This window comes from Cricetulus griseus, chromosome 6 (assembly GCF_003668045.3).
Source record: "Cricetulus griseus strain 17A/GY chromosome 6, alternate assembly CriGri-PICRH-1.0, whole genome shotgun sequence".
In the NCBI taxonomy this organism is placed as follows: Eukaryota; Metazoa; Chordata; class Mammalia; order Rodentia; family Cricetidae; genus Cricetulus; species Cricetulus griseus.
The window spans coordinates 48,337,525-48,350,250 of record NC_048599.1 but is presented as its reverse complement, the minus strand read 5'-3'; the positions used below and the strand labels follow the sequence as shown (position 1 = coordinate 48,350,250).

The 12,726-nt window shown below is 45.2% G+C and overlaps 1 protein-coding gene across 1 annotated transcript in view; it reads left to right on the top strand.

The window, feature by feature from the left end:
- The window catches only part of Tmc2 (transmembrane channel like 2), a 54,701-nt gene extending 52,066 nt beyond the window's left edge, over positions 1-2,635 (top strand). Inside the window, exon 18 of the mRNA XM_035447037.1 lies at positions 1,260-2,635. Coding sequence (XP_035302928.1) covers positions 1,260-1,477 — 218 coding nt within the window. The 3' untranslated portion in view covers positions 1,478-2,635. The remainder of the gene's footprint in view (positions 1-1,259) is intronic.
- The last annotated feature ends 10,091 nt before the right edge of the window (positions 2,636-12,726 follow it).

Here is a 12,726-nt window from a genome sequence, read left to right as displayed (position 1 = left end):
CCTTACTGTGCATATGTCCAAAACAAGTTCAGAATGGATTAGCTCTTCTAGTCACCATACTCAGATAGATTGGGAATACACTTGAACAGAAAATGTCTAAATGTAATGGTTGTTAAGGGCAGGAAAATGTATACTATTGTTCAGAGAGGGGAGTGCGTATGCAGGTAGGTGTCTCAGGGGGTTCCGATTTTGCTAAGTGCACTGTTCAAAAATGCCACGTTAACAGTACATGAAGGTAATGGAGCTAACCTGAAAAATGCATTATAACAAGAGGGGTTGTGGCATGCACAATTCAAAATTAAATAGGACCCAGATACTACACTATTCCCTATGCTTGTCTGCTTCAAAAGGAAAGCATGACTCCTTCCATCCTATGGCTATGCCTGTATCAAATTTCTGAAAGAAGAAAAGCCTAGAAGACATAGTTGATAGTGGTACATGTAAATCCACAAGAGGAACATTGTCTATTTATGTGTTCTATAAGAACGGGAACTGCTACACAGAGAAATCCTATCCAAAAAAGAAGAAGAAGAGGAGGAGGAAGAAGAGGAGGAGGAGGAGGAGGAGGAGGAGGAGGAGGAGGTGGAGGAGGAGGAGGAGGAGGAGGAGGAGAAACTGGGTGTGGAGCATTTCTCTATCTTGGAATTAGGAGGAGTGGAGAAGTTGAGTAATGGAAAGAGCTGGAACTGAGGCTGTATTCTAAGGGTTAATGTAGCCTCTTCCCTTCCCTCATCAGATTTGACCTGGCCTTCACCGTGAGAGGCTCCTGTCACTCTTGCACCAGTTTTTACCATGGAAAACCTAGGGCAAAAGCTGTAACTACCTTTGAGGCTGGAGAGATAGCTCAGCAGTTAAGAGTGCTTACTGCTCTTCAGAGGCCACAAGTGCACCCAGCACACACATTGGGTGGCTCACAACTCCTGTGACTCCAGCTCCAGGGGATCCAATGACTTTTCCTCTCCTCCAGAGTCAAATACATATAAATAAAGACACACAAATATAAAAATTTTAAATAAATCTAAAAAACAAACAAGCAAAAACCGATAGCCTAGGACCAGAATTCAAAGTCTAGTTCCCCAGTCAACAGACAAATCTCTTCCTATCCAAGTGCAGATTAAACCCCCCGGGGCAGTCTGACGGCTCTCCTAACACCAAACGGGACTAGGAGCTACACACATGGCAGGGCAGCTCCAGACAACTTCAACTGGGTATGAACAAAGTCTTCTTTCACACCTTCATTCTTGTCTTTGTTTTTCCAGAGCCCACATCTTATTCTCCCAGCCAAATCCAGACCATGGACAAGAAAGTGAAGGGCCCTGGCAGCTCCAGTACTAATGGCAGGGCCTCACAGCCTACCTCCCGGCACCTTGTTGGGTCTCAGCCACCGAGAGTCAGACCAGATTCTGGCCAACCCCAGTCTCAGACTTATATATGCAGGTCAGCTTCTGGAAAGAGTACCAAGAGGCCTCACAACTGATGGCTGGCATTCGTGGATCTCCCGGCCCTGGGCTTGAGCCACAGGCTCTACTTCTTTGTATATCCCTTCCCTTCTCCTCTCACACTCATGCATGCGTCCATATCACACATATAACATATGAACTTTAATCCTTGCTCTCCAGCCCTAAACTACTCAAAGGGAAGGGCAATGGCATTCCATGATTTGGAGAGTAGCAGGAGCTACAACCTTGCCCAAACTAACTGGCCTTCCTAGTGTCTTGTTCAGGCAACCTGGACCCCACACACTAGTGGTTTCCCTTGGTTCCAGACTTAGGAGGTGGAGATGGAGGCCATGACTCCCTGTGTGGACTTCTTCCATGGTGAACATGATGGGACCCAGTTTCTGCAGCTCCTTGGACGGAACTACAGTGTGGAGGAGCCTACATTTCTATCATCACCCTATCCAAAGGAGACTAGATGGTTCAACAGCAGGGCCAAGCACAGGCAAACAGAAGTAGATGAGCCAGAATCCTTTAACAGGAAGATCACTGATAACCCAACACCCAACCTGAGGGAAACTGATGCCAATTAAGCACAGAAACTGCACTGGAGCCTCCTGGCAGCAAGACAGAGGAACACATGGGCAACAGTTCTTCTGATCCAACTGAAGAAAACCTGAGGATTGCTCAAGACAGGGAAGTCTTTTTCATGCACCAAATTCTAAAAAGAATTGGATAACTTGTTTCCTGTATAAGGGTTCTTGAAAGTGGTGGTTCTAGACCGGTCTAAGTCAGGGAAGCCAGGCCATTAAGGAGGCTTTGCTAGCAGCTGAAGGCTTAGTAATGTTCTCTAGAAACCCCAAGTGTTCTACAGACAGTACTTTCCTCTGCTGTGTGTTCCCAGACCCAAGGGAGCAGCAAAGCTTCAGGACCAATGGAGCACTTCACCCCATGTCTCTGAATATTCTGAAGGAAGCCCCTTCTTTTAGCCAGTTACTCTTGTTGTAGCCCTCGAGGTACTCCCATGCATTGTACATTAGGCAAAGTCTTGGTAATCAGAAGACTTCACAGCTACTCATAGATGATATAATTAAAACAGTTTTCAAAGCCAGGCGTTGGTAGAGCATACCTTTAATCCCAGCACTCAGGAGGCAGGGGCAGGCAGATCTCTGTGGGTTGGAGGCCAGCCTGGTCTACAGGGTGAGTTCCAGGACAGACTCCAAAACAATACAGAGAAACCTTGTCTTGAAAAACAAAACAAAACAAAACAAAAAAACAGTTCTCAAACTCAACTTCACTCATGAGTGGTAATGGGATGAGAATGCAGACATGGGAGCAGGAGAAACAGGGTAACTTCACCTCAGTCCATCCTAACAAGATGAAGATCTCCATGGAAACTCAGTGAGCCTCCAGATCTGACACCACCTGCAAGTCACACACTGCTTTCTGGGGACAAACATACTAGCTGTAAGCTTGCCAAAGATATCAACACAGGAACTCAGGCAATTTAACCCATGCCAGCCAGCAAAGCCCACAGCAGCTTCGTGCCTGCATCATCTTGCTTGCATAACACCAACTCAGAAACAAGTGGGAGGCACCTCCTGAGCCATCAGCCTCTGTTACTGTCGTGCCTCTTACAGTTAACAATATTCATAAACGCCTACTACAAACCAAATAAATCACCTGTTTTGAAGATGCATAATTCTATGTTAGTGAATATATTTGCTGTCTATTGCTATGTATCAAATTAGCCCCTAAAATGACATCTTAAAATGGGCTGGGCATAGTGGCACATGCCTATAATTCTGGGCACTTAGGAAGCAAAGGGAAGAGTCTGCATCAAGTTCAAGGCCAATCTAGTTTACATAGTGAATTTCAGGTCAGCCAAGGTTATATAGTGAGACCCAGTCTCAAAAATCCAAAAGGAAAGTAAGTAAAGCACATTAAATATTTATTATGATTGAATAGCGTCAATGGCCAAGAATTTGGGGGTGGGCTGGGGAGATAGCTTAATCAGTTAAGAGCTTACAGTGAAAGAATGAGGACCTGAGTTTGACCCCCAGAACTCATGGAAAAATCAGAAGCAGCAGCCTGCATCTACAACCCAGAAATTCTGGGCAAGGAGACATGGAGACAGACAGATCCTAGGGATTTGCTGACTAGCCAGTGTAGCTCAGTGAGCTCCAGGCTCAATGCTTTTGTCTCAAAAAATAGAGATAGAGGAAAGTACTGTACATGGATCTCCACACGTGCACACACGAGAGTGCACACAGAGAGAGGGGGGAGGGGAAAGAAGGGAGAGGGGAGAGGGGAGAGACAGGAACAGAGATCTCCTGAGTTAGGAACTCAGACTGATGCAGGAACATCTACATACATGTGCACCCACGCATGCACACACACAAAAGAATCTGGGAATAAGCTGGGGCATGCAGGCACACGCCTTTAGTCCCAGCACTTGGGAGGCAGAGGCAGGCAGATCTCTGTGAGTTCGAGGCCAGCCTGGTCTACAAGAGCTAGTTCCAGGACAGGCTCCAAAGCCACAGAGAAATTCTATCTCAAACCCCCACCTCCCCCCAAAAAATCTGGGAATAGCCTACAAGGCATAATCCCATATTGCTCACACAGATGGCTATGAGCAAGAGTTTAACTCCTCCTGCATACTGACAGGAGACCATGGTAATTCTCCCTGTGAACCTCTCCATAAAGCTGTGTCAAAGTCAAAACTATGGAGGCAAATCTCAGTAAGGGAAATTCTGTTTGTTAATAAACTATGGATAGGATTGCAATCTGGAACACAGCATGCACAGGCCAGAGGAGATGTTATGTCTGGAGAGGGAAGAAAGGTTGGGTGTTTATTAGGGCATAGAGATCTACACAGGATATTTTGAAAGAAAGTCATGTGGTATTGTGCATATTTTCAGGAGCTGGACGTTCAAACTGGAAGTATTTAATGTATAAACCCAGTCTTGTGTTTTTAAGGTTTTGTTTTTCAAGACAGGGTTTCTCTGAGTGGCCCTAGCAGTACTGGAACTCACTTTGTAGACCAGGCTGGCCTCGAACTCAGAGATCTGCCTGCCTCTACCTCCCAAGTGTTGGGATTAAAGTTGTATACCGCCACAGCCTGGCTTTAAGATTTATTTTTATTTTATCTGTATGGGTGTTTTGCCTGCATATGTCTGCACCATATTCATGCGTGGGGCCCATGGAGTCCAGAGGAGTGCATCAGATACCCTGGAACTGGAGTTATAGACAGTAGTTAGCTGCTATGTGGATGCTGGGATTCAAACCGGAAGAGCAGCCGATGCTCTAAGCACTGAGAAATCTCTCCATCCTCACAGCTATTTGAGAGGGCTAAGGAATGGGGTGGAGGAAGAACACACTGATAGGTGAGAGAAGGTGTTAATGGAATGTGGGCCTCCAGATAAGGTATATTACTATTCGAAAACAAAGGTTACTATCTGCTCTGTTTTCTTAGGTTTGACTTTCCAGCATATTCCATTCCTAACACTTCCTATTCTATGAAGGTGTAGTCATGACCTGTGGAGGTAGGCTAGCAATAGGGTTGTGGGTAGGGCACATCCACCCAGGCTGCTTTATCCACAGCATGGGGCTAAGAGCACTCATCCTGCTGTGTGGGTGATGGACCTGACCAAAATGTACAGCTTTGTGGACACAGTTCAGAAGAAACTGGACAGTGTACCGCACCCCATCACCAACCTCTGAATCAAAGAGGTCCAACGTGGTTTCTACTCCTTAAGTGGCTATACCACTATTCTAGCCCACCAGCAACTGCAGTGAGAGATTATACAGTCAGGTTCCTCAGGTCCATACCTGAAGCTGTACCTAGGGGCATCTACACTTGACCTACAGTAACAGCCTCCTTGTTTACCTGCCATTACCATCTTCTAGAGCCCAGAAAGTACATCTGGCCACCAGCAGGCTAAGCCAGACAGGTGTATCAGGAATTGATTCCTTTGGTATCTAGGGAGGGCCCTGACTCTGGGTGCCACCTGTGCTAGGATTGGGACACAGCAAGTTCTAAATTTCCAAGGACAAGGACCACCTCTGTTTTTGTACCCTATTACTACACAGACTAGGTATTAGGATGTTCAGGGAAACCTAAGTCATGGTGGCTTAAACAAGTGAAGCTTGTTTGCAGATAACCTGAATTCTGCAAACAGTTAACACCATGTTGCTCCAACAGCACAGCTAGGGAAGGACTTCCTCTCTATAATTGCTTGGCCTTTCCCTTGTTGCTTCTTTACTTCATGGTCACAACACAACTGCTGTATCTCCAGGAATCTGTGTTTAAGGAAGAAATGAGGGGGTTGGAAGAAAACCTCTTTCAGAAGCCTGGTCATATCCTCCAGAATATTTCCATTCCTTGGCTAACTATAATGGCCACCCTTAGCTTCAAACAAAATAAAGATGGCAGGAACTGGAATGGCCAAGCACACCTCCCTAGTCTATACCTCTGAATAGAATTGTCTTCTGAAACACAATAGGGATCTGTACTAGCTGTCTGCTTGACACAAGCTAGAGTCATTGGGAAAGAGAGAGCCTCAACTGAGGGTTGCCTCCATCAAATGGGCCTGTGGGGCATTTCACTGACTAATGGTTGATATGGGAGGGTCTGGGTCTATAGGCAGTGTCACCCCTGGACAAGCGGTCCTGGGTTGAATAAGAAAACAGGCTGAGCAAGCTATGGAGATCAAGCCAGTAAACAGCACCCCTCCATGACATCTGCTGTAGCTCCTGCCTTGTCTTCCCTAAATAATGGATTATGATGGCAAAATAAATGCCAAATAAACCTTTCCTCCCCAAGAAGGTGTCTCACATGATAGGAAGCAAACTGAAACAGGATCCACAATCAGGAGTGAGGAGAAACTGTGAATCTGTTAAGGTTTGTCAAGTTACAAATAAGCTCCAGACTGAGCCACTCAAGAGCTAGGGACTTGAGAATTTGGGCTAGACTCATCTGAGCATTCTGCCTGGCTTACCTGGACTCACTTGTAGATGTCAGTCAGCTGTTAAGTCAGCTGGGTTTGGTTGGGCTAGGATAGCTTAACTCATGTGGCAATTATAAGTGTAGGCTGGAGGGGCTTATTATCTACCTTTCTAGCAGGTTAACTCAGGTTTATTCTTATGAGTAGCCTCCCAGTTCCTACAGAGAGTAGAAGTGACATGGTTTCTTGAACCCTGGGACTCTAGGACAATGTGTTTCTGCTGCATTCTTTACCCAAGGGTTAGAAACAGACTACAGCTCCCAGTGGTAGAAACACCAGAGTCAGGGTTCATTGTCCATCCATTATAAATGAGTTTTGGTGGGCTAATGAAAGTATTTGTCTCTTACACAAATATACACTTACACAGGGTCTCACATTGCTCAATCTGAGCCCTTAAGACACTGTCCTGGCCCTTGGGGCCTAGGGGAAGAGGTAATAATGCTAGGCCCCTCCTTTGAGGCCCCTTAGGGACCCTCTAAGGGATGGCTGCACCAGCAGAGACCTTTCTCAATTTTTGCACTGGTGGGTTGGGAGTGAGCAGATGGAATGTGCCATGTGAGGGTTTCATTAAACCAAGAGTACTGGGGATCAGGAAAAGGAAGGGTGCACAATGAGGTGGGCCTTGCTCCCATCGCACTCAAGGAGCCCAACCAGTCACTTGGTGTTTTCACGTGTCAGTATCCCCAGCTCTATTGAAGACAGCAGTTTCCCCACTATCACTCCTGACTTGCACAGTCACAGACATGAGTGGCTGAGGTGCCAGCCCATAAAAGAATGTGACCAGGGAGGGTACCAAGAGCATTCACTGTGTTGGTGATCCTCATTCAACTCAGTAGTCACTTAAGACACACTGTGATGTGCCTGTCCAGCCCTGCCCAACTCAGTAGTCACTTTAGACACTGTGGTGTGCCTGTCCAGCCCTGCCCAAGTGCACAAAGTTCTCTTTCTTTGTGTGGGACTTTAAGAAATAAATTTGTCATGGAGGAAGAGTGACAGCCCATCACAGCTGAGCACTCATAGTTTCAAAAACACATAAATAAATAAGGTGGACCCAGGTATGGTGGCACATGCCTTTAATACCAGAACTCAAAAGGCAGAGGTAAGCAGATCTCTAAATTCAAGGCCAGCCTCATCTACAAAGCAAGTTCCAAGACTGCCAAGGACAACACACACACAGTAAAATTTTAAAAATTGAGATGTCTCTATCATTGAACCATTTCTGGAAAATGAACTATACAAGGTCAACTTTCAAAACTGTGTTGTTAAGTTTAACAAACTGATGTATATAAGACTACAATATGCAAGACAGTATGCCAGGTACTCAACAATAACATAGCACCATGTGCATGGATGAGATCATCCTCTGGCCTAGGTGGTGAACACCACAGCATCAAATGAATTAAATGTGTCTTATAATTATCTGAGATTATAAGACTGACATGACAGTGTTACTGACAGAAATGACAAGAACCACTGGGCTGAATGATCTTCCTAAGGCGGTCCTTACTCCCCGAGTATATATGAAGAGCTGCCGCACATATGTAGAACTCACCACCGAAGAATTTAGGGGGCTTCTTTTCATATCTGAGAAAAGGGTCCAGAATTGCTAAAACCCTTTCAAATGTGATGCAATTTTCCTCGCTGACAAGATGTATGAACTATCACCACCTTGTGGCACTTCCTTGCAGTTTCCTTCTCTGGAGCACTCACAGCTGGATTTTTTTTTTTTTTTTTTTTTTTTTTAAATTTTAGAAGCACTCTTGTTTTACATATCAATCCTCCATTCCCTCGCCCTCCCATTCTCCCATGCTCCCCACCGACCCATCAACACCCCCCCCCACCCACTCCCCAGGGATAGCGAAGCCCTCCATGGGGGACCATCAAAGTCTGTCGTGTCATTGGGGGAGGGCCCAGGCCCTCCTTCCTGTATCTGGGCTTCCTGTATCCCTCCATAGGGAATGGGCTCCCAAAATTCACTTGTGCTCTAGGGATAAAGACTGGCTCCACTGTTAGAGGTCCCATAGACTGCCCTGGCCTCCTAGCTGGCACCCACATTCAGAGGGCTTGGTTCAGTCCAATGCTGGTTTCCCAGCTTTACGACTAGGGTCTCCATGCTCTCACTAGGTCAAGTCAATTGTTTATTTGGGTTTCTGCAGCACCGTCTTGGCTCCTTTGCTCATCCCTACTCCCTCTCCGAAACTGGGTTCCAGGAGTATGGCTCAGTGTTTAGCTGTGGGTGCCTGTTTCTGCTTCAATCAGCTACTGGATGAAGGCTCTAGGAATGGTAACCACGGTAGACATCAATCTCATTATAGGGGAAGGGCATCACAGGCAGCCTCTCCACCACTGCCTAGATTCTTAGTTGGGGTCATCCCTGTGAATCCCCTAACATTTCCCCTGTGCCAGACCTCTCTCCAAACCTGTACTGTCTCCCTCTATCAAGGCATCTCCTTTCTTGCCCTCCTCTATTCCTCCCCTCTCAGTCCCCCTGTTCTCCTTCCCCCTCCCCCTCTCCCCTTCCCACGCCTCCCTCCTCTTCCCCCCCATACTCCCAATTTGCTCAGGGGTTCTTGTCCCCCTCCCCTTCTTCGGGGGACCATGCATTCTTCTCTTAGGGTCCTCCTTATTTCCTAGTTTCTCTACTAAATGGGACCTCCTGAAACTGAGAAGCTTCTGTAAGGCAAAGGACACAATAACAAGACAAAACGGCAACCCTAATAATGGGAAAGGATCTTCACCAACCCCACATCTGACAGAGGACTGCTCACCAAAACATACAATGAACTCAAGAAGCTAGCCACTAAATACTAAACAATGCAATTAAAAAGTGGGGTGCAGAACTAAATAGAGAATTCTCAATAGAACAATCTAAAATGGCTGAAACACACATAAGAAAGTGTTCAGCATCCTTAACCATCAGGGAAATGCAACTCAAAACAACTCTGAGATACCATCTTACACCGGCCAGAATGGCTAAAATTAAAAACACCAATGACAGTCTATGCTGGAGAGGATGTGGAGAAAGAGGAACACTCTTCCATTGCTGGTGGAAGTGCAAACTTGGACAGCCACTTTTGAAATCAGTATGGCAGTTTCTCAGGAAAATGGGAATCAGTCTACCTCAAGATCCAGTAATTCCTCTCTTGGGCATATACTCAAAGAATGCACATTCATACCACAAGGACGTATGTTCAACTATGTTCATAGCAGTGTTGTTTGTAATAACCAGAACCTGGAAGCAACCTTGATGCCTCTCAACTGAAGAAAGGATAGAGAAAAATGTGGTACATTTACACAATGGAGTATTACTCAGTGGGGAAAAAAAAAAAAACAATGAAATCTTGAAATTCGCAGGCAAATGGATAGAACTGGAAGAAAACATCCTGAGTGAGCTAACCCAATCATGGAAAGACAAGCAATGTATGTACTCACTCATATATGAATATTAGACAGAGCAAAGGACTACTAGCCTACAATCCACAGCTGGATTTTAAAACGTTCCTCTATCTCCACAGATGGCCTTCAGTGTTAACCGAAGGTAAAAACTCTAGGCTAACATACAAAAATGATAGTGTCTGATCCTCTCCAGAGGCCAAACAGTCACATCACACAGAAAGGCGAAGGAAGGCCTAGGTGCCTATGGCTCAAAGCTGATGCACACCTTGAGAGCCCAAAGCCCCACTCAGAAATGCTGCCACTCATTTAGGACATTTTCTCAGCAGAAAAATCCTTCAGTGGACTCTTCTGAATGTTTTGTTAAATATCTATAATTCCTCAGTTAGCTCTCTCAATAGGTGAAGCCTAACTCCCTTTCTTTTGAATGTGAACTGAACCTAGTAAATACAAAATACCTCGGGTCCCAAGCATTTTGGATAGAGCATGCATAGCCTACAGCTTCAAAGCGAAGGCTGTGTCCTTGCTAATGAAGTGCAGGCCTCAGAAGGGAACAGTCACCAATCAGCATAGAACCAGAGACCCTGAAGGAGGCCCAGAGCTCAGAGGCATTATGCATCTGGCTGGGGCCAGCACATCTAAAGAGGACAGACTGACTGCCTAGGTCCAGCTACCAGATCTTTGCAGCCACGTAACAGTAGGACTAAAGGCTCAAGATACAACTTTCAAATCTGACTGAGCACTAAGACCTGATATATCACTGTCTGTCCCCGAGTTACTTTGTGAAGAATGCCATTGTTTTTAAAGAGATAAGTAACAGAAATTACTTTTTTTTTCTAAAGAGAATGGATTCGAACAGGGCATTGGTGGCACACGCCTTTAATCCCAGCACTCGGGAGGCAGAGGCAGGCGGATCTCTGTGACTTCGAGACCAGCCTGGTCTACAAGAGCTAGTTCCAGGACAGCGTCCAAAGCCACAGAGAAACCCTGTCTCAAAAAACCAAAAAAAATAAAAAAATAAAAAAATAAAAATAAATACTAACAATTACAAATTTACCACCTGGATTTTCTAGTCTTGTGAAAGTAAGTATTCATCCACTGCCACTAGAAATTGAATGCTATTGGTAACTGTTTCACCATATGAAACTTAATTGTATTTATTTAGAGACTATGTATTTACACATGTAAGTGAATGACTAAAGTAACTTTTTAAAATGAGCTTAGGAGGGTGTGTAAAAAATGGTGCTAGGAAATTCTATATATAAAATATTGTGTTATTTACTGACAAATGAACAAAAAGTGAGCTGGAGACATGGCTCAGTGATGGAGCACTGGCCTAGCATCCTTCAGGCCCTGAGTTCAATCACCAAAGCCATAGAAAGAGAAAGAAAAAATATTGTGAAGATCTTGTACATTTTATTTTTTATTTATTTTGGGTTTTTTTGAGACAGGGTTTCTCTGTGTAGCTTTGGAGCCTATCCTGGCACTCACTCTGTAGATCAGGCTGGCCTCGAACTCACAGAGATCCTCCTGCCTCTGCCTCCCGAGTGTTGGAATTAAAGGCGTGTGCTGCTGCCCAATCTTGCGCATTTTCTTAGAGCACTCAGTAATTAAAAAATAAATAAATTGAAGAAAAAAAAGGCTGGGCAGTGGTGGCATACACCTTTAATCCAAGCACTCAGGAGGCATAGGCAGGCGGATCCTGTGAGTTCGAGGCCAGCCTGGGTGTACACAGGGAGTTCCAGGACAGCCTCCAAAGCCACAAAGAAACCCTGTCCTGAGAAGCCAAAAATAAAATAAACTAGGTGTGGTGGGGTGGGTGGTGCACACCTTTAACCCCAGCATTAGGAGGAAGAAGCAATGGAATCACCGTGAGTTCTAAAATGACCCAAAAAACAAGATGAACAACCACTAGCATCTGAGTTCTCAGCATGTCAGGTACCATACCCATTACCAGATGTTCAGTAGGAGATTGTTACAGAGATGAATGAATCTCTAGTCTTTATCTGAAGAAACAGAATCTCAAAGTTAGGTGATTAATTTCAGGTCACACTGGAAGTCACAAAGCTTGGGCTTTCACCCGCAGGGTACACATACATGGCCCTTCTGGTCACTTCTAGGGTTCCATGCAGCTGAAGTCAGTGGCAAGGGGTAGGACACAAGTCTATTTTGGCAATGAGAGTTGGAGGGCTGGGCCTCTGTCCATTTCCATATAGTTTCAGGGCTTCTACCTCTCCATGGGACTCATCAGCCCATTTCTTATTCGACGAAGTCAACAAGCATGCAAAGGGCTAAGGACCAGAAATGACAAGACCTAATCCTCCTGTGTCTGTGGAGACACTGGACCTACTGGAAGAGCCATGTTTACAGCCCCTGTGCTTGAATTTTGTGAAGTCACTGAGTTAAGAAAACAAAACAGACCTAACTTATAAATGTGCTTTCTGATAGAATTTCCAAAATCCCCCTAGGCGTTGTAGAAGAGTAAGCAGAGGGTCTGCAATGGATTCTCTATAGATGGCACAGGGCTGGGAGGCAAGAGGATCAGAAGTTCAAAGGTCATTCTCTGCTACAGAGCCAATTGAAAGACAGCCCTGGAAAGAAAGAGATAAAGAGGGAAGGAGGAAGGGAAAAGAAAGGAAGCGGGGAGAGAGAAAGGAAGAGCGACGGGAGATAAGGGTGAGGAAATGCGAGGTCGAAAGAAAATAAAGAGTGAATGGAAGGGAGGAAATCTTGGCATTGTTATTAACCCATTAAGGCACGGAGTATCTAAAATATAACTACGTTTGGGACTTGTAACTCTAACATTACTTAAAAAAGGTTTTTTCTTTCTTTAAAGAAAAAGTAATTTTAAACTAGCCACTTCGGTGTGCCTAAAAGCAGCCCTGGAGAGC